The following is a 22,556-nucleotide window of genomic DNA, read 5'->3' as shown; positions in this document are numbered from 1 at the left end:
AAGGGTGAGAACAAAAGAATTCTGAAATAGGGAGCATGCAATTTAGGGTGATTTGAACTTCCTCCAAATACTTTGTGCCAACCAAGATAGCATTCTTATTGCATATAATTGGCATAATTATTCACTAATATTCATTCCTTTTAAATGTCACAATTACAGAGACACTTAGATAACATTGTGCTTCCCTGAAGATGTTACTGTGTGAATTACTTGTAGATAGAGCCCACTAAGTGCAATCTAACAGGAAAATCACACCAGAACAAAGTCCAAGAAGATATGTTACATCAGACATAGTAAAAGTTAACAGTGACTCTTGGGTCCAGCTTGTTTCCACTGGATTTAGTAAGAGTTTTACTAAAGACTTGAAAAGAAAAAAGAAAGGGCACAGGTGAGAGTCTTCTTTCTGTGGACCCTCACAGTTCCTGTTGGAATTTAGTCCTTCAAACTTTGAAAATACCCTGTCCATTGTAAAATTACATTACAGGTACTGGTAAATTAGTCATGAGACTTTTTCACATCAGGAGATTGGAAGAGTCATTGTAATCTAGAGCAATTCCAGAAGTAGCCAGATATAGACAGACAAATGAAGAAGAAGCGTAATGCTAAGAATTTTGAATAAGTGGTCTCAATATGGTATTGCAATTGATTTCTACAATGCAAACATTTGAAATACCAACTTGGTCTTTATTATGGCTGGATAAATCCATCTTCATTTATACGCATGCAACTTCAGTCACATACATGTGAAGTTGCCCACGACCCCATCTCAGTACTGTCTCTACCATTCTTCCCAATGCAGCTCTCATGAGAGCAACACATTGGTTTGCTGGCCTTCAGGCAATTGCAGTGCACCATGCTGGATCACACCACACACCATGTGTTCTCAACAGTGTAGGAGAGCTAAGGAAAATCAGAAGCATTTTTTTTTCCTGTTAATTTACAAAGCAGAGAGGGTCTCATTACAATCAAGCACTGGTTACTAGTTTAACTCACTCTACAGGATTTGTATTTCTGTTGACAATTTTTCTGTGGTTTGATTGTTTTATTCTTTTGATTCATAAAAATTGAGAACAAATTCCTTTGCTGTAAATATCACTGTTTTCTAATTATTCTCTTTCTAATCTTTTTTTCCTTTTCACAAATGGATACAAATCATTCCCTGTTGGACCACACAATACCTCTCCCTGAAAAAAAAAATGCTGTTGACTGGAATTCCTTTTGATGGACCAAATTTCCTATTTGCTACCTGCTCTTGAATGGTCTCTTCAACCAAATCTGCCTGTCTGACCAATTAAACCTTCCTCCATTGTACACGCCATGCTCTCCAAATCCTCAACCTCTCCTCCTTCTCTTGCTGCTACCCTCTGGAAGCCACGGAAGAGTCCTGGGCCGAGGGAGGATTCTGTATGCTGGTGAAAAAGAACAATCTCTGCCAGCGGAAAGTGCTTCAGCAATTGTGTTGCAGAACATGTAAACAAAAGGGGTAAAATGACACCTCCCAGCATCCTCCTGCTCCTATAGACTTATAGATTAATCCATATTATTGAAAAATGAAAAAAGGAAAAAAGGAAAAAAAAAAAGGAAAGAAAGAAAACCACGTTTCTCTCTCTCCCTCTTCTTTGTGTGGGGAGATGGTGAACTGTTTGTTGGAACTTAAATGGAAAAACTACAACACACCTACCTTTCATAACTGGGTGTCTAGAGCTGAGCATCCAGGATCGCAGAGTCAGTATTGTGTGACCAAAGCATCTGATGCCAAAATTAACATTTAACTCTTGATTTGATTTCCTGTCAACCTTAGGATTATTCCTGTTTTTTGAAAGTCCTTTTTCTTCCCTTTTTTTCCTGCTGCTTTCCACTTCAAGATGTTTAAAGAGTGTTTCAAGAATACAACACAAGTTTACATGGATTAAAACTAAACAATACAAAAAAGTTTGCATTAGTCTTTTTTTGTGCAGTGTGTATTGACAGGGGGAACTTGAGTTCCTGAGGGGATCAGAAACATCATTAGTGCAGGACTAAGTTCTGCCCCTTTTGTAATAGTATTTTAAAAAATGAAAAGTGAACATTTCTGAACACGTTTCTTTCTTGCTTCCTCTGCTGTATGCTGTTTTTTTTTATCATATGCAGTATGTATATATGTTTGCCCAAAATGGGGTTTTGATCATATAGATTTCAGTTTTAGACAGCTAGCTTATTAACAGATATGCTAGGATTTTTATTTTATTTTTTTAAATTGTCAAAGCTATTTCAAACAAAATTAAAAAAAATTGTTCCTGTAGTGGACAAGTTTAGGAGATACTACTTCTCTTGATTTGCATAAGTGAGAGTAATGTATATGCTCAGAAGTCAGAAAACATTGCTAACATGTAAGAAGTATTCATAAATTATTTTTGTCTTGTAATGTTCATTTAAAAAAAGGGGATATTATCATACAGATATGTGGAACTATTTCGTAGTGCCCATATGTAAATGCCAGTGTGACTGTGTGTGACAGGATGTGTTTACAGGACTGAATTTATAATTGTGCCAAATACAACTCCAGGTATAATTGCATAAAGGGCGGTAAACCAGTGGTTCTCTTTGTGTTGTGATGGGCCTGAGTCTACTTTAACTGCTCACAATAGAAATTTCAGCAGGAATAGTCCTCGTGAGGCCAATGGAGTTACCTCACTGTAAAATGGTCCTGGGTGATGAGAAAAGTGGCCCAGCCTCACTCTTTCCTACCCAGGCACATGGTTGCCAGTACAAGTTTCTGTTTAATTTATCTTCATCAGCTTCACTCAGCATACAGTTCAAAAGACAGTCATTTCACAGGAAACAGAAAATCGAACTTCAAAGATACTGTTTACAGGGGATAATACTTAAAACATACAAGGTGTCTTTTTCAGCATTCCAGGACATACAAACAGAGAATGGATTGAATCTAAGAACGTAAATCTTGGAAAATAAAGGGGATAAAAAATTATCAAAAATTATTGTGGAAGCTTTACAAATGGATGGATACAAACTTCTGTAGGTAATGTCCTCTTTAGCAGGGAGCAGGTAAACTATTACAACCTGGTTCGATATGACAGGGGGCAGTCAGGCTCCTTTGGTGCCCATTACAAATTTCCAGATAAACATTCAAATTTGTGCTAGTTTAACTACTAGTCTGTTGCTGCCTCATTTCTCAGTATAACGTGTTTAACTAGAACATAATGCTTTCAAAGTTTAACTTAATATTATATATATTATATATAAATATATATTCATTATTGAGATTTAATTATGTAATGGATTGTAAAGAATTTTTTTGGATACTTACAAATGTCTCTAACACTATTATAGAGAAGAAATTAATAACTTTGTTTTCTTTAAAAAATCTGACACATTGTTTTAATCAAATTCATTTTTACTGAAAAAATACTGTACATGTGTAAAATGTTCAGTTGTTATTTGTAAAATAGGGTAGCTCTGTTGTAATTGATAATGGCCAAAATCAATGTTATTCCATATTTTATTTTTTCTATTAAATTAACCTAAATTCCTCTTCTTTTGGTCTGGAAAAACATGTTGATCTGTATGTTAAATATCTTTGTTGAAAATCATAGGTAGTTCTGTGGTATAGAGTACTTAGGTTTCACACACAAGTCATTGAAACAAATTCAGATGTTAAAGGTGTTTAATTTTATTACAGATTTTTTTTTTGTTTAAGTGATGGGATTTATGGTTGCACCTGCGTCTGTTTTATGTGGAGAACACGTTTTGCATAGTATCAGTAGAGCCATGTCTGAACCCTAGTGTATAACAATGTTGAGTTCCTCTGATCTATAAGAGTTTGTGATGGGTCTAATCTCTTGCATGCTTAGGATTAAAAAGCATTATTTGTAACTGTCTGTTGGCTCAGACAGTTTAGAAGGAAGGTTTCATCTTTGCAGTCATGCATGGCCATTTGTACAGTGTCATATTGAGGTCTGTTCATGTGCTAGCACTCACAACCAGTACACCTCAGAACACAGCCACTGACTACCACTTGAGAACTGTGGGCTATCTGTCCTTTCCAGACCAAAAGGGCTCCCAGTAGCCTCATTTGTTACCTCTGCAAGGTGAGATCCTTCATTGACCTTAGCTGATGCTCTGGTTCATTTACCACTTAGTCCCACAGCCTGAGTGGAGACTAAAGTGGCAACTAATCCAAGAAGTCATGTATTCAGATGATGTTTTAATCACATCCAATGAGGCCATGTAAAGAATTTCCTGTAAAAAACCACCACCTTTTGGCCTCAGACATCTCATTGTCACTGACTGGTTTTGACCTGGTGTCAAAAAAAGGAGTTAAGTAATCATTCTGAGTTTCCCAGTCAGTCCCCAAAAGCAAGCATATGTGGAACGGCACATTTTTAGCAGAAGTTTGGTAAGACCACACCTGGAAAAAAGGTTGGCCTAACCCTTACAGCAATGCCGTATGAAGATCTGCTTCTTTCAGCTCCCACCCTACCTTCATCTTCCAAATGGCATGAGAAATTCAGTCAAACGTGGTGTCTTTTATTGTCAAGACTTTGTCCAAGTTTTTGGACAGGAAATGCACAGATAGTGATAATAAACTTTTTATAAGTCTGCTCCAGAGGTTTTATCTACAGATGTTGAGCAAACAAGTAAGCAAACATGAGTTTTAGGCTGAAAACCAGTGCTTTCTGGTGCCAGCTCAGACTCTGATCATTTTTATTTGTTATGCCTTAATAGCTGTGGTCAGATAAAAGCAAAATTTGTAAGCAGCACTGTAGTTAGTTTTTGTACCAGAGGATTGCTGCAGAAGCAGGTTTGCAATTGAAAGAAGCTAGTTTGTTCCCAGCTGCAGTTTTCTTAAGTGATCAATCCTCCTTGTCTGATTCAGTGATGAGTAGTTTGGAGTGTTCAGGGTTTGACACTGTTGTTGATGTGTGGAACAGATATGGACCATTTTAGAAAAATCAGGAGCTGCTAAGTATGAACAAAATAACACTTTGTGTCTAAAAAGACGTAAAGTGGATTGCATCAGATTAAACCTTTCCACTGATTTCACTTTATTTATATCACAAGTCAAAAAACAAGGACAAATTGAAGATTTTGTTATAGTTAAAACATGATATTTTCCAGTTCATGTTTGTTTAGGAGAATCCTTGATTTAAATGGAAAACTAAACACCCATCTAGACCTCTTTTTTACTAAAAGTCTCAAAGATTTCTAGTAAAGACATCTAGGGTCAAAAAAACCCCAAAAAACTCATACATGTGCTAACAAAAGTTTAGCATGCCCCAGACCTGCAGAACAGCCTGCAGAAGCTTGTTGGGTGAGGGTGTCATTTTATAATATGTGTTTCTTTCCATTTCTGCAGTGAAGTTACAACCTTCCTCTCTTTTTAGCTGCGACTCTCCACCTCAGGCACACATCAGTGTTGTGGGATCAGATACCTGCCAGAATAGGTCAGTGGAAACGTTATGGTTCTGAGCAGTAGCTCATGACTCTTGGCTTAGCCCTTGCCTACCCACACACCGCTATCCACTGGCACTCCCTGCCTCTTTCTGGAAAGGCTTTGCAAGCCTTCCCTCTGTAAAGCACACTATTTTCTAATAAAGATTTCCCTATGAGACCCAGACTATCCCAATCTTTATTGGTATTGCAACTTTCCAATGTTGTGTCAAATTCCCAAACAATCCTTGCAACTGAATATATTGTGTAATAGCAGACTTCTGTTTGTTCCACATTGCCAGATAATATGAGGTAGGAACAGTAGGAGCCTTGAAGGTGAGTAGTCCTTTATACAGAGGCACTAGAGCTGACTACAGCAATTTCATCTATCACTAAATACAACTTCCAACTGTCGATGACCAAGTTAATCCTCTTAATAGCAATCTGTTACTTTTTAATGAAAATAATTAACTGAATGATGGTCAGAAGGCCTGTTATAAATTCAAGATTCCTGTAAAGACATTTAAGAGATTGCTTGTATGAGTCAAAACTTTTTAGTTGCAGTGCAACTCACCAAACACTAACTTGTCTGTGATCCATTACCATGCCTTATATTTATATTGGATATGCCATTGTCATGTCAGTGGTACAGAATGAATTAAGAAAAGTTCTGCCATTAGATGTTTGTGCAAGATACATTACGCAAGCATTAAAAATGTTTTACAGCATACAAAGAAAAATCCTAGTCAAGTTTTCATCAAAAAGAAACTCACACCCAACAACTTGCATGACCTTGTTCAGATTATAGAGCTGAAATTGCATTTTCTTATGAACATTTTCTTTAGCAGGGGAAAAATATCTGTTAGGCATAATTTTAATTACTTGTCTTACTTAAACTATTCTGTGAGATTTCAATTTCTGATTGAAATAATTGATTATCTGATTATTTAAAACCTGTCATGAGAGTCTGTTGGGGCTTAAATCCCCCTCATTAGCAAGTACTAAAGAGTCATGAGTAGCAACATAGTGTCCCTAAGAATGAGCTAAGGCTCTGAACCTGTTAGCACTGTGTCCAACCCTTGAAGTGCAACCAACACCCACGTTTCCACCATTGGTTCTACCGATGAGGAAAGAGGATTCAGATCTATCATAGGCCTCAGACATTTCTGTGATGTCTCAGAGCACAGTAATATTGGGTCTCACTAGAAAAACTGTTCTGAAATCCTCAGGATAGAGCCAGAGAGATTGCAATAATATTCACCTGCTGTGCAAGTGTAGCAGACATTACCACAGAGTTAATATTTCATAGCCAAGCTATGGTTGAAACGATCCTGAAGGACTTCCCTTCTGGATTAAAAAGCAATGTTTTACATCATAAAAACAGAGCCAGATTTCACTTCTAGAATGGGAATTGTGGTCAAAGGAAAACATATTATGGTGAGGAGGCTCTGATATTTAAAAAAATAATTTGAGTAAGCAACAAATGCAGCTTCTTGGTGCCCTACCAAAGACTGGGTTTTGTTGGGTTTTGGCAGCAAATACATAAGCAGCTCATATATTTGCTGCCAAAGAGGAGCAAGGCGGTTTAGAAGAATGCCCCTCATACAATAACATATTGGGTTTTTTTCAGTGTTTGGGGATGGATTTATTGAAGGTCTTCTGGGAAACCAACAACACTTTTAAAAGAAAAAATATTCCCCCATCACAAAACACAGTAGACAGAAATAATCTGATTAAGTACCCATTTTTCCAGTCACCCTGAGGGTGAGAAGCCAGAACATTGACAAGCAGTGAATACTTATTTACACAAGAAGAATTAATGGCTCCATCGTGCAGATTCAACAGTAACACTGAATGTTCACTGGAGTGTAATTAATGTGATTTAGTTACAATTCAGATAATACTGCATATCTTTTCTATTTACAATTGTCCGTGGCCTGCCCCCTGCCCTCTGCTTGATGCCTGCAGATGCTTTTTGACAGATGAGTTGGAAAGAAGGTGTAGCACCTGGCTGCCAATCCACATGGATCATGGATCCATGAGTCTGTCAGCAGTGGTGCTTATGACTATGCTAATGGGTTGTTCTGTGCAATGCCACTGGATCAAAGACAAATAACTCAAATATTCATTCCCAAATAAAGTAGCCTCTTTTCTACTCGAAGAGCAAGGCCATACAACTAAAGTTGTGTAAATGCTGCTCTTGCTATGTCTGCCTTTAGCACAGCCTCTCTGAACACTTTCAATCCTAAGGCTGAAAGGAGGGCTCAGAGAGTCGTCATTGCCAAACAGTGTCACAAAGCCTCTCTACAGCTATATCTGAATTAGAAGAGCTGTATAACTTATCCATTTCTACACCCTCAACATGGAATATGTGATCATTAAAGGAAATGAAATTTGTAATCATTAAAAATAAATTACCTGCCCGTTCCTGAGGTGTTTATAGTGGAGACCAGGAACCGGGAAGATTTTAAGCAAGGGAAGAGCACCAAAGTCAGTGTATTGAGCTGGCTGAACAGTTAGAGATGGGAATAAAATTTACACCTTTATACCACTCGTTAAAAGATTTAACTTGGTCTGCTCCTTACTTCAAAGGAGGAACTTTCACCTTTCGGACAAATTTCTTGCAGGCTTTCAAAAGTGTTCATCTCTGAAAATTAAACAGAAATTAAACAGTATGAATATGTTGTTACATCTTAGTGGGACAATAGTTGGCCTGCTGAAATCTTCCCAGTTATCAGCAGATCAGCAGATCTGTGTTCATATCCTGATTAATTTGAAGAAGACCAGTACAACAGCCTGTGCAGGGATCTCTTAGATGGATGACACCACTGAAGCACTACCCATTCAGCTTTTCCCATTTCAGGTGTATGTCTATTCAAGTCAGACTGCAGAAATCCTGTGGACAGGGCAGGCTCTGTAGATGCAAATTATGTACTCCTTTCTATATAGGAGAGAGATGCTGGGTTACCTTGCTTGCCCCGACGTATGTTTTCCCCCAGCATTAAAAGATTCTATCTTTAATGTACTCCAGGTGGTAATAACACCAGCTTTACACAAAGCATACCATCATCTTCCACATTTATCATTTATATTTTACAAGAAATTACCTAGATTTCCAAAGCAGTACTATCAGCACTATGAGATAATTTTCAGTGAGGTTCAGTGCCTCTGTTCCACTGGCCCTTTAGAAAGTTCTCAGCTACTGAGCTTCATAAAGAATGGGAAGCTTGACAGCATCAGACAGGAAAAAATTTCCAGTAAGAAAGCTGAAGAAATGGAGAAGGTAAATATACTTCTTTCCGTTGTGAGTCTAAAAGTTTGATAGTGCTATAGTATTTCCCTCTCCTTCTTAAAGTGAGAAGGGCACAAATCAAAGCATTATCAATACAGGTCCATACAGATTGCTCCATTCCCTTTCCCCCTTTCTCATGGGGCTGTCAAATTTCAGGCTCCAGGTGGGCAGCAGTAAACTTTGCCAGCCTCTGACATATGTGCTTACACAGGGAAAGGAGAAACCATGAACCCATCCAGCTTTTTCATCCAGGTCTCCATGTACTCAGGACAAATGGAATTTTAAAGCAAATTTTTAAATGCCTAAAGAATTAGTACGAATGGAGATTTAAAGCTGATTTTTTAAATGCTAAAAAATGTCTTTCTGGAGTCTGTTTATGCCTATTCAATACCCCTGAGGGCTCTGGCTCTTCAATGGGTTTCTAAAAACAATTGTATTAATATTACATAGAAGTGAGCAAAGAAATGTGCAGAATGAAGAGAGAGAAAAATCACTTTGTGTCAGAAAAAAATAAGGTAGCTTTGGCTAATATAACTTTTTATTCTGCAGGGAAAATAATAGAGGGATGTGTAAGATAGTGTAGTTAATAAAGGTAATTTCCTCACTACTGCCAGTCATGATTAATGCTGACCCGAGCCTCTGTGTGATCTCAGCTAGTCCTGTAACAAAAGGACCTTTCATCCTAAAATCACACTCAGCACACAGCAGTTCAGGGAAGAGGTGTGCAACCCTTTTCAAAGTTCTGCATTGTCTCTTGGCACAAGGGGGGGGTTTAGTGACTTAGGACTCAACATCCTGTTTTCAAACTTATTGTTCATCACTTCTTAGGGCACTTTTGAAAAGAAGATTTCCCAACCTGAATCACTCTCATCACCCCAAATGATAACACCCCAATGTTTTGCCCATGAAGAGTATCTTCTTTGTCCCCTCTGCACATCCAAATAGGGAGATAGAAATTTGGTCATTGTGTAAAATGACTAAGGGGAGGAGAATAATTATCAGGAAACTGAAAACTGAAGCTAGACAAATAACTGGAAACCAGGTTCCAATTTTGTATGACTGCCAAATCTGGAAATGTCTTCATCTTGAAAATGTTAGGACATGGAGATTATGGCAAGATTTCTTTCAGAGAGCTGTAATCTATCAAACACTTAAGACTTTGTGCTAAGCAGAGGAGTAACTTTAAACTAAAGAATCCTCAGGGTGAATTTTAATGTATTGCTGTGTACAAGTTAGTCTGAGTTATGTACTTAAGTTTTATGGGTGTTTCTTCAGAAAACTCAAGGAGCTGATCCCACAAGCCAGACAAAATAAAACGTGTCAAGGCCAAACATGAAAAAAGCAGAGCACTCTCTAAGACCAATTTCTTTCAGCTCTCGCAGCTAATTGATGAAAAACAATTCTGATCAATTTTTGTTTATCTGCTCTGTCAAAACTTTATAATCTATAAGATTACATGCAAAAAACCCAAGTATAAAATCCGTATCTAGGTTCCCATGAAAGTAAACAAGGAAAACAGAGCAAATAAGGTAATTTTTTCTATTTATTATAAAAGAAAAGCCACTGCAGAAATGCTATAGAAGATAATCAATATTAGATAAAGTGAAGTTTTGATCAAGAAAAGTGGAGAAATAACATGACTTGCAGGGTCTAAGTGTCACTGGGAGACAACAAGAGAAAAAGATTTACGAGAGCCAGCACATAAAAGTCCATATCTCCAGGCATAACTTACAAGGATATTCACACCTTCATTTAACTGGTCTCCTAAAATATCCTGTGCTGTCAATGAATTACACAGCTTTTGGAAAGCAAGAGAGAAATAGTGACAAGATAAAGGTACAGTTGATACTGCTTATGCAAAGACATAGCAACTGTGACAGTGCTCTAGACTGGGACTCAAGAGAGACAGGTTCTAGTTTGCTATTGCACCCTAATTTGATGATCTTACTGGGCTTCTTAATGGGAGATAATAGTGCCTGCCTCATTCTAGAACATACCACATTCAACTGATAGGAGCTCAGTGCTAAGTGTGGGGCTCTTGTATGCAGTTAAAGGCGCAGCCTGCAACCTGATGTAGCCCAGATGTGGAGTTAAACATTTCTAACAGCGGACAAAAAACTTGTACATTAAAATCGTTGCATTATCAGGATTTGTTGTTTAACAAATCCTTATTTCTACAGCATCTTCATTCCTTTTTTTTATCAAGGTGAGAAATATTTTTTGTCAAGATATCAAGGTAACAGAGTTGAAAAAGAAATTAAGGATAAATATGGGATGATCCAAAGTAACTGATGAGCATTGTCTGATTGAAAGCACACCTAAGACATGTTTCTGAGAGTATCCCTCCATTAGGTATGTTTGACAGATAAAGAATTTTAATACAGAAAAAAAAGATTAAAAAAAGGTTGAGGCTTGCTTAATCAATACTTATCTAGCAAGATTTGTAAAGAAATAAATTGCTCACAGGGAATTCTAGCAGATGTTTAAACTGCCCTGTGGAGTAGTTTAAAAGTCTTCTTTTTCGAATTTCAGTGTTAAGTCTTCTTTTTCAAATTTCAGTGTTAACTCTCTGAATATCCACTGAAAACTATTTCATTAATGTTCAATAGCAGATCTACAGTTCTAGATGTGACTTGCAATTCAGAGGGCCCAACATGCAAGTATTTTCTGGTGCACAGTCTTATGCTTTAAAATGCTCCAGCTTAGAGCATAAAGTAAGTGCAGAACTGATCTTCCTGGCACTGTTCCAGCACAGCTGAAATTAATTACAGCACTTCGAATGAAAGGCGTAACAAAGAAATAACTGAAACCTTTTCAAACTAAGCATGTCTACCATGTGAGAAGGATTTAATCATGCATAGCTGAGGTGTATGGATTAGTAGCTCAGGCCCAATGGATAATCAAACAGTGTGGGCAAATAAACTGAAAGACTAGAGAAACAGAAAGGTTTTCTAATACATATCACGTAGCAACATCAGAGATGCAATTATATAATAAAGTCACCCTGACAGATTTCCTGGAGATGTAAAACGAATAGTATAAAGCACGGAGCCACAAGACCTGCAGCAGGAAATCTTTCCAGATATTGCATTTTTTCATGGTTGTGTTATTGTCCAAATGTATGTGTATGTTTGTGGGTGTAGATACTGCATTTTTTCATGGTTGTGTTATTGTCAAAATATATGTGTGTGTCATATACATAGATATAGATAGACAGATAGACAGATTAGATAGATAGATAGATAGATAGATAGATAGATAGATAGATAGATAGATAGATAGATAGGTAGATAGATAGATAGATAGATAGATAGATAGATAGATAGATAGATAGATAGATAGATAGGTAGATAGATAGATAGATAGATAGATAGATAGATAGATAGATAGATAGATAGATAGATAGATAGATAGATAGATAGGTAGATAGATAGATAGATAGACGAAATTTGTCCTAGATTCAGTCAGGACAGGGTTAATTTTTTACAGTAGCCAGGAAAGAGGAATGGCTAGACCCTAATGTTATTCAATACCATCTCACATCACTTGTGAGGGGTGGGGGTAAGGGACTTGCTTCACCATTTTCTGTGGGGGGAGAAAGCATGGTGGGTTAGAAAGTCTGGAACTGGTTTACCTTTTTACATTTAAATTGTTTCTTTGTCTTATATGTTTTGTTATTAATATTATTGCTGTTACTGTTGGTTTTCTTATCTCATTGCTGTTTCCAGTAAGTTGTGCTTATCTCAACCCACGATTTTCACCTTTTCGTGCCTCCAGCTCTCAACTTCATCCCTGGAATGGGAAGGGAGAGGGGAAGCAAGGGGAGTGAGCAAGTAGAGTCTGGTTTGGGAGAGTCTCAGTGGGGGCACTGAATTGGAGAGTACTATTCCTAAACCATGACCAAATTATATATTAAATCTCATAAGGCATTTGAGAACCTGGGGTTCCATGTTATATCCTCTAAATACATATCAGAAAGACTTAAGAGGATTACAATAACCAAATCTGTAGTGGTCTGAAAAACTACAAGACAGTAGACCACATTATTTTTTTCTAGAAAGTGATAGATATGCATCAATACAACAAGTATCTGAGTAATATGTAGAAACATTGAGAGTCCTGCTGAATTCTGTGTCTAACAGCTTTTCTAATGTTTTCATTTTTAGTCCTTTATAAAGTAATCAGTCATACATGATGCAGCATTGCAGTTCAGAAATGCTACACTAGTTCTATTGAACTAGTCAGTTTACATGATTTGGCCTATATGAGCATGCATGGGATTACCTAAATGTATGTAAACATATATAATATATATATACACATACAAAATGCTCTTTGGATAATGAGAACTATAAAAATGTATGAACGTGTATGCATACAAAGATTTTTGTTTCCCTGATCTCATCAGGAGACCGTTCATTTTCTCCCAGTTCTGAACTTCTTCCCAGTTAGCGCTGATCCCGAAACAGCCTCTGGGAAGGACTGCCTTCATGTTTTATATGGTTCTGTCACTGGCTTTTGGCTTGTCTTTTATTTTTCCCTTTCTTCAGGAGCCACACAAACCTTTACAAAATGAAAATTATATCTTTGCCTACATTTTGGATACCTTAGGTTTCACCCACAGTTGGCTTGATATTCCAGTTGGTATGCTTTTATAACTATACTATTCCCATTCCCTTAAGCATGGAAGTACTATCCTAGCTCATATCTCACACCTGTGGTTTCAACCATTAAAAAATTTGTTAATACAGTTTAATATGTAGTAGAAAACACAATGAACAGAGAACACAATTTGTGGTATTTTAGAAACTTTTTCTTCCAGAAATTGTTTTAAATTGATACCAGTAGCTGCTTGTACAGTGCCTTTGCTCTTCAAATAAAGGGAGCTCATTGAAACTGAGAGCCAAAACCAAGTCATTCCACACTTGTATTTTTAGTCCTGAAGTTCACTGTATTTGCCAAATCTGGGTTTTCCAGCAGCAATGCAAATGGAAAGAGTTTCTCCATATTGAAGTATCCATAGAAACTGCAGGGTTTATGTATTATATAGGACATTTTGCCCAGCCTCTTCCATTACTCAAAAATGAAGGAACAGCCAATTCTCTAAATATATAGACTCAGTTACAATAAATTTTCCCAGAACAAACTGACATAAAAGACTAATCTTGAGCTTTATAAAACTGTGATATATTGATTTACTGTTCTCACATGATGGTGCATACAGATACAGTATATAATCATACTTACCAAATTAATATCTCTGCTCTAAGAACATAAAGCAGCTTACCATTTGTACCAGTGTTTTACTTAATATTCAGTAAATAAAGAGGCAAACTTTACACTTCAGCACTATAGTAGAACTAGTGTATTCATGATCTAGAAATGTTTATATCTTTATCTCAGTTTTAAGGTAACAGTCCATATGATACAAATTTTTTTTCAAGTCCAAATGTGCACTTTGGCACTAAGTTTCGATTCAGCCTAAATGAGAGCCTACGTCCATTTCATATGGAATCTTCCATCAGCAGCTTGGGATGGGGCAAAATACGCCGTAGCTAGAGTTTTAGGAAGCACCAACATGTCTCTGACTAACAGAAGGTTGCTCAAGTCCATCTCCTCATGTAACATACCCCCACCCATGACAGCACACTCTTTATGCTGCAGCTTGCAATCAGGCTCATGTTGCAGCTGCACCTAAAGACATTATGTAATGAATACTCCTTGGTAGCACTGGTTTTGATAGAACTTTCCATAGTGAATCTTAAAGAATCTCACCAGTTCAAATGATGCAAAATAAATAACATTAACAAGAACAACAAGAATCACTCTGTCAAATTCACATGGGAAAAAACTAATAAATAAAAAGCTAAATTAATAAGCACTAGAAACTACCAAGTCTGAGTATCCTGGTTCCCCAAGGGAGCCAGTACTTGTTTTCCTGATGCCACAGGGAAATGTGCTCATTTCAGTAATTCAAAATAGATCTAATTCCTTTCCTTTTTTCCAGCCTGGCTAGGTGCTTTTCTTTCCTTTTTTTTTTTTTTTCAGTTATGAGATGTTGGTCTGAAATAAACAAAATTTTTTCCACTAGGGGAATATCTTGATGATTCCCAAGAATGTCAGTTGTGTGAAGCATCCTGTCAGAAGTGCACTGGACCTGAGTCAGACAACTGCATCAGCTGCCTACTTACAAGGTAATTATCTCCTAGCACAGAGCAGTACAAAGATTTCACATCATCATCTGGAGAAGTGGCTGTATTGTATTTAGCACTAGCTTACAGAGTCAACTAAAGAAGCAAGCAATGACTAGGGCAAACAAAACCAGGAGAAGTAAGAAAACAATTTTTATGGGAACATGACAGTTGGTTACACAAGCAGGTAATGTTTAGCAGCATGATTCCCACAGATAAAGAAAAATTCCTTTTAATATGTAAAATAGCCTTGCTTTCATTGTCATCCTTTTGAAATCGTAATTGCTGGAATCACAGCAATGAAAAAATTAAGAAGAATCTAGGGCATTTGCACAGCTATGGAGCTTGGCACAAGGCATGAATATGGACGCTGAGGCTAGCAATAGGCTAATTTGGGAGATATTCATAGCACCTAAACATCATCCCCTAGCTGAGGTGTTATGCATGAATTAGGCTGATATTTGTAAACTGCCATGGGGAGTGAACAGAACTAGAAAGAAGCTTCTCCACAGGACGCTGCAGATCAGAGGTTTGTGTTTAGGTCATCTCACACATAATCCAGGAGGCTACTGGTTTAAAACTCATGTCCTACTCATAGCTGTAGTCTCACACCAGTAACTGGTTCTGTTGCACTGGATTGCATTGTAGCCAGTTGATATTTGCGCTGGTATGAAATCAGGATCAGATCCTGTTAAGGCAAGAAAAAAACCTGACCAAGCAATCCTGCAATTTGCCCCGAAATTATCTATGATATGACTATGCTAATGAAAGGCACACCAGGATCAATGGAGTCCAAACAAATTCATAATTGAGAAAACATTAATTAATCAATAATTAAGGTATTGTACATCAGAAATGACAGCAGAGAAAATCTAGGCAGAATTTTGGAGGGTGGAGTGGATTTCTCCCATTCACAATGGCATTTAAATTAAATTGTCTGTGCTTCCTTGCAACCTATATTGTGTACTTTACATAGAGTTATTTGCAAAGCAAAGAAGGAACTGAACATCATTGTGCTAAAACACCCAGGTGTTTGCAGTGATGACATCTTTGTGATCTCTTGGAAGGGTGCTGCTGTAGCCCCTGTGATAAGTTCTCTAACAATTCTAAATTTTGGTATCTAAGGTTTCAAAAAAGTTTCTGTGATCCTTCTGCACATTATGAAAGCTGTTAGAAAAAAACATATTAAATGGGAAAGCCTATAGTAAAAAAAAAAAATAATAAAGAAAAATCTTGCCCAGAGGCTAAAGAGTTCCATATGAAAATTCAGCATAGATGTCATCTTATTTCATAATAAAATCAGTCAGATCATTCGACAAATGAAATTGCTGTTACCAGTTTAAAAAAAAAAAAAAAAAAAAAAAAAAAAAAAAAAAAAAAAAAAAAAAAAAAAAGAAGAAGAAAAAAAATGGAATTGTGTTTTTTTCTCCAGCCAAATTGATTTTCACAAAATTCTTTGTCCATGTTTATTGTTGGAGCTACAAAGGTTAGTGGCAAGATCTGACCATTAGGGTGTCTCCCATTAGAGGCAACATAAAAAAAAGCAAGAAAAACTTACTTTACCACTGTGTGAGCTGTCTGTAAAGATGGCTATCATATGTACCCATGTACATGTAGTTGAACTCAGTGCATGCCATATAAGCATAGCACAGCTACCTCCAGTACCTCTGTCACATTGTTTCATTTGCAAAGAAACCAAACAGAAAGGGCTGCATGAAAAAATGAATAATAGTCTTAAATATGTGGGCATAGATATATGAGCTACAGTCTGCATAGGACCATCTTGCTGTCAGACTCTAGAGCAGAAATACATCTTTGCTGAATTCTTCATATACCCATACAAATGTCTCCCTGATTCCCTCAAGCAGCCTGCCTTCAACCTCACAAGTATTTCTATTCAATGTCTAAGTCTGCTTTGCCACTTGCACTTCAGGAAGGCATGACACCCCGTTCTTCTACCTTCACACTTCATAAGCCTAGACTTTTCAAATCATGGTAAAATTTAAATGGTTTCAAGACATTTGAGTTTTAAACTCTGCAGATATTTTTCTCCTTTCAGAATAAATCCAACAATGATCATAGCAACTCAAATTTATGAAGGCATATTCCAGACATTCTTTAATGCCATTGTCTGGCTCCAAAAAAGCATGCATTTTCTTAATATTACGGAGAGCCTACTGTTGCCAAGTGTACAGAAAAGCTCAAAGCCTGTACTAACATCCAGAATGGTGCTCAGCTTTTCTAGAAACTGAGTCCCAAGTCCTCAGATACAAAAGTGATCCAAGCAGTTAAGTGTGGAGGATTGCAGCCTCTCTTTTCTTACTTTCTTAATTACACAAACACTGTCAAAATTGAGCCAACTTTATTTTATATTCTTTTAATACTCAAATATGAACTGATGCTTTTCTATTTTTCGCCAAGCAGATTAAAACAGTAGACATTAAGTAGCAGTGAAAAATGGACCATAAATGTCTTCACATAAAAGAATTCTTTAACAAAATACTTAATCATCCAGTGAAAGGAGAACATTCAGCAGCATAAGTCCTAAGTGTTTGTAGATATGTGTCCTGATTCTGGACAGGACAGAGTTAAGGACCTGGAGGTTATTCTACACTACCTCACATTAGTTCTGGGGGCAGGCGGAAAAGAGTCCCTTTCCGGGTCATGTAGCATGGCGCAGTCAGGTGTTGTTTGGAGTTCCACAATGGTATAGTGATGAGCACTCGCATGTGAGTCTTTTGCCAGTTGTACCCTTTGTTATCAATATTGTTGCTGTTCCTGTTTGTTTTCTTATTTCATTGCTGTTTCCATTAAATTATTTTTATCTTAATCCATGTTCTTTGCCTTTTGTGCCTCCAATTCTCCTCTCCAGCCGGCTGCAGGGGATGGGGTTGGGGGAGTGTACAAGCAGCGCATGGTTTGGAGTGTTTTGGTGAGAGCATGAAACTGGGGAATACCATTGCTAAACCACGACAGCCTTATTTGGTGCCCAATGTGACACATGAAGGGTTGAGACAGAAACAAATCTGCCCAGAGTAGGCTGGAAACAAATTTGAACTAAGAATTTCTTGTATTAGGTCCAGAGGCACTGGTCGCAATATTGCTTGGTCTGCTCACATGGTTGTGGTACCTAATCATATATGTATTTCCATATACGCACTTTATGCTCCTAGCAGTGTTCTTTTTCAGAGGACAGAGAAGGATCAGGATTACTTTGTTGCTGTACTGTGTGATATCAACTTATGACATGATAACATCAGCGGCAAGGAGGGTCATTTAGTGTGTATATTCAGTGTGGCTCTCCTACCCTTATCTCGGGCACTACCTTTGAGAGGCCATTAACAATCATACTCGATGGGGAGAACAGGGGTCAGTGATTTTCCCCAGTTTTTTCTTCTTCAGAACTGTTACAATAGCTTTTGAGAGTTTTGAATTTCCTGTGGATGTTAAGGAAAGTATGCTCTTGTTGCTATGTCTCCTATGTCTCCTCAGTACGGTCTATATCATGTTTAGAGTCAGTACAGTGAACACCAAGTTTAGAGTCAGGACAGAGTTCAAGGAAGGTCATTCAGAGATTGACCCTGAGGGCAGCTAGTCATGAGTGGTACAGAACGTGGGAGAGCACAAGTCCTATGAGGAGAGGCTGAGGGAGCTGGGGTTGTTCAGCCTGGAGAAGAGGAGGCTCAGGGGAGACCTCCTCACTCTCTACAACTCCTTGAAAAGAGGTTGTAGCCAGGTGGGGGCATGGTCTTAAGCTGTGCCAGGGGAGGTGTAGATTAGATATTAGGAAGAAATTCTTTACAGAAAGGGTAATCAAGCATTGGAATGGGCTGCCCAGGGAAGTGGTGGATTCTCCATCCCTGGAGGTTTTTAAGAAGAGACTGGATGTGGCACTTAGTGTCATGGTCTAGTAACCATGGCGGTAGTGGATCAAGGGTTGGACTTGATGATCTCAGAGGTCTTTTCCAACTGGGTTGATTCTATGATGCTATGATTCTCTGATCGTCTCCTTTCCTCCCTACCGACCAGCATCTCAGCTATGGAAAGACTTTCCAAGACTGCAGACAGGTTCGAAAGACTCAAGCAAATTAGAGAGGAAATGTTCCATTCCCCACTGGTATAGACCAGAGCATCTGCTAATAGAAGGCACCCCACTTTGTGAGAAAGAGGGTACACACCACAAAGTGCGTTTTTTCCTGTGCAACAGTGGAGATGGTATGAGGAAGTGGGATGGAAAATTCACCTCTGCCCTGGCAACATGGTCACAAGAGTTGAAAGGAAGGACAACCACAATTCTTCAAGCATAAATATCACTTCAGTTTCCAGTGGGCAAGTCCTCACACAGAATAGGAGAGCTGATTTTACCTTTGATTCTCTTGAGGGGACCTCCATTACTTATTTGCAAGAAGGGAGCTACAAGTACTATGAACAGAAATAGAGGGGCTCTGCCTTCAGCCAGGTAGAGGAAAGGGACAATTGGATCTTTGGACTATGTAGATTCAATAACCTGACACATCAGGTTATTGAATCTTACATGAAAGTGTAAGGCTTTATTTGACACCAGTGCACAACACACCCTGATGCCATCAAGAAATGTAGGGGCAAAATCCATCTCTATTTTGGGAGTGACAGGGGAATCGCAACAGCTGATTGTACTGGAAGCTGAAGTGAGCCTGACTGGGAATTAATGGTAAAAACACCCCACTGTGCCTGGTCCAGAGGCCCCGTGCAGCCTTGGCATAGATTATCTCAGAAGAGGGTATTTCAAGGATCAAAAAGGCATTGTTGCTTCTAGTATAGCTGCTGTGGAGACAGAGGAAATTAGACAACTGAATACCTTCCTGGGTCTCTCAGAGGACCCTTCTGCTGTGGCACTGAACAACGGGTGGCGATCGCTACCACAGCAGTGCACTGTTGACAATACTGCACCAGCCAGGACTCTGTGACCCCCAACCATGAGATGATTCATGAACTGGAGAGCCAGGGAGAAGTCAGCAAGACTCACTCACTCTTTAACAGTCCAGTGAAGAGTGGAGATTGACAGTAGACTATCACGGCCTGAAAGAAGTCACACCACCACTCAATGCTGCTGTGTGAGACGTGCTGGAACTTCAGTACAAACTGGAGTCCAAGGCAGCAAAGTGGTGCCACCATCAACATTGCTAATGCATTTTTCTCCATTCCTTTGGCATGGAGACCATTTTGCTTTCACCTGGTGTGGTGTCCAGTACGCTTGGGAACAACTGCCCCAGAGGTGGAAACACAGTCCCACTATTTGTTATGAACTGACCCAGACTGCACTGGAAAAGGGTGAGGCTCCAGAACACTTGCAATACATTGATGACATCATTGTGTGGGGCAACACAGCAGAGGACATTTTTGAGAAAGGGGTAGAAGATAATTCAGATCCTCCTGAAGGCCAGTTTTGCCATAAAGCAAAGTGAGGTCAAGGGACCTGCCCAGGAAATTCAGTTTTTAGGAGTAAAGTGGCAAGATGGATGTCATCAGATTCCAACAGATGGTCAACAAAACAGCAGCTATTTCCCCAGCAAGCAGCAAAAAAGGAAACAGAGGCTTTCCTAGGCACTGTGGGTTTATGGAGAGTGTATATTCCACATTACAGTCAGATTGTAAGCCCTCTCTACCATGTGACCCACAAGAAGAATGATTTTAAGTGGGGGCCTGAAAAACAACAAGCTTTTGAGCAAATTAAGTAGGAGATTGTTCATGCAGTAGCTCTTGGGCCAGTCAGGACAGGACAAGATGTGAAAAATGTTCTCTACATTGCAGCTGGGGAGAATGGTTCCTTCCTGGAACTCCCAGAACTCCTTCCTGGAGTCTCTGGCAAAAAGTACCAGTGGAGACTCAAGGATTCTGGAGTGCTGGATTGACTGGTGTTCTGGAGTCAGAGATACAAAGGATCTGAGACCTGTTACACCCTAACTAAAAAAGACATATTGGTAGCTTATGAAGGGATTTGAGCTGCTTTAAAAGTGATTAGAAGCACAGCTCCTCCTGGCACCCCAACTGCCAGTGTTGGGCTGGATGTTCAAAGGGAAAGTCCCTTCCGCACATCATGCCACTGATACTACGTGGATCATGCTGATCACATAGCAAGCTTGAATAGGAAACCCTACTCGACCAGTGATCTTGGAAGTCATCATGAACTAGCCTGAAGGTGAAAATTTCAAACTCTCATCGTCAGGGGAGGAGAAGGAGGTGACACATGCTGAGGAGGCCCCCACGTTTAATCAGCTACCACAAAATGAAAAGCAACATGCTCTCTTTACTGACATTTCCTGCCCTATTGTAGGGATACATCAAAAATGGAAAGCTACAGTATGGAGTCCTATGTCATGAGTCACAGAATCTACTGAGGGACAAGGTGGATCAAGTCAGGTTGCAGACCTGAAAGGCACTCAGCTAACTTTAGATATCACTGAATGAGGGAAATGGCCAGTGCTCTACCTTTGCACTGACTCGTGGATGGTAGCAAATGCCCTGTGGGGTTGACTAGACTGATGGAGAAAGATGAATTAGGAGGATAGAGGTAAACTTACCCGGGCTGCTGAATTCTGGCAAGGCGTCACTGTCTGGGTAGAGAAGATGGCTGTAAAAGTACATTATTGTAGATGCACATGTACCCAAGAGTCGGGCTACTGAAGAACATCACAACAATGGACAGGTGAATCGGGCTGCCAAGATTAAAATATCTCAGGGGATCTGGACTGACAACATGAGTGAATTATTTCTGGCTCAGTGGGCCTGTGATGCCTCAGGTCATTAGGGAAAAGATGCAACATAGAGATAGGGTCATGATCAAGGGGAGGACTCAACCATGCACACTCCCAGGTTATCCATAACTCTGAAACGTGCTGCAATCAAGCAGGCCAATCTAACCCTCTGTGGTATGGTGAATGATGACTGAAATATAAATATATGGAGACCTGGCAGATATGATTACATCACACTCCTGCAAACACGCCAAGCAAACGGTACATGCTTACATGGAAACATCCACTGGAGGCATACCCTGTGCCTCACACCACTGCTTGGAACACCCCTTTGGGCCTTGAAAAGCAAGTCCTGTGCCAACATGACACCTCAGAAAGAACTGAGTTGGACAACAGGAACTCATTTAAAATAGCCTCATAGAAAGCACGGTATTGAGTAGATATATCACATTCTCTATCATATACTCACCTCTGGGAAAATTGAACAGTACAATGGACTATAAAAACCACATTTAAAGCAATGGATGGGGGAACCTTCAAACATTAGGACCTACATTTAACAAAGGGCAACTAGTTAGTTAATGCTAAAGTCTCTACCAATCCAGCTGGCCCTGCCCAATCAAAACCCCCACCAGAAGGGGATAAAGTCTCTGTGGTGCATATGAGAAATATGTTAGGGAAGACACTTTGGATTAGTCCTGCCTCAAGCAAAAGTAAACCCATTGTTGGGATTGTTTTTCCTCAAGGACCTGGGTGCACTTGGTGGGTAAAGCAGAGGGACAGGGAAACATGATGTGTACCTCAAGGGGATTAGATTTTTGGGTGAGAACAGTCTGTAATGTTGAGTTGTATAATACTGGTTGCTAAATGACACTGCCACTGTATGCCATACCTACCATGGACAATGAG

General features: G+C 38.9%; 1 protein-coding gene across 2 annotated transcripts in view; it reads left to right on the top strand.

Annotated features, from left to right (window-relative positions):
• The window catches only part of PCSK5 (proprotein convertase subtilisin/kexin type 5), a 261,077-nt gene that overhangs the window by 190,371 nt on the left and 48,150 nt on the right, over window positions 1–22,556 (top strand). Inside the window, exon 21 of one of the 2 annotated variants that reach the window (XM_027729025.2) lies at window positions 14,814–14,916. In XM_027729025.2, the coding sequence (XP_027584826.1) occupies window positions 14,814–14,916 (103 nt within the window). Of the gene's footprint in view, window positions 1–1,371; window positions 3,532–14,813; window positions 14,917–22,556 lie in introns of those variants that run through there. The other variant, XM_027729030.2, reaches the window with a different exon arrangement.

Source organism: Pipra filicauda, unplaced genomic scaffold (assembly GCF_003945595.2).
Source record: "Pipra filicauda isolate LSUMZ 115617 unplaced genomic scaffold, ASM394559v2 scaffold37_size4185640_pilon, whole genome shotgun sequence".
NCBI classification, from domain to species: Eukaryota; Metazoa; Chordata; class Aves; order Passeriformes; family Pipridae; genus Pipra; species Pipra filicauda.
The sequence above is the reverse complement of the archived record's forward strand: the minus strand, read 5'-3'. Positions and strand labels throughout refer to the sequence as shown.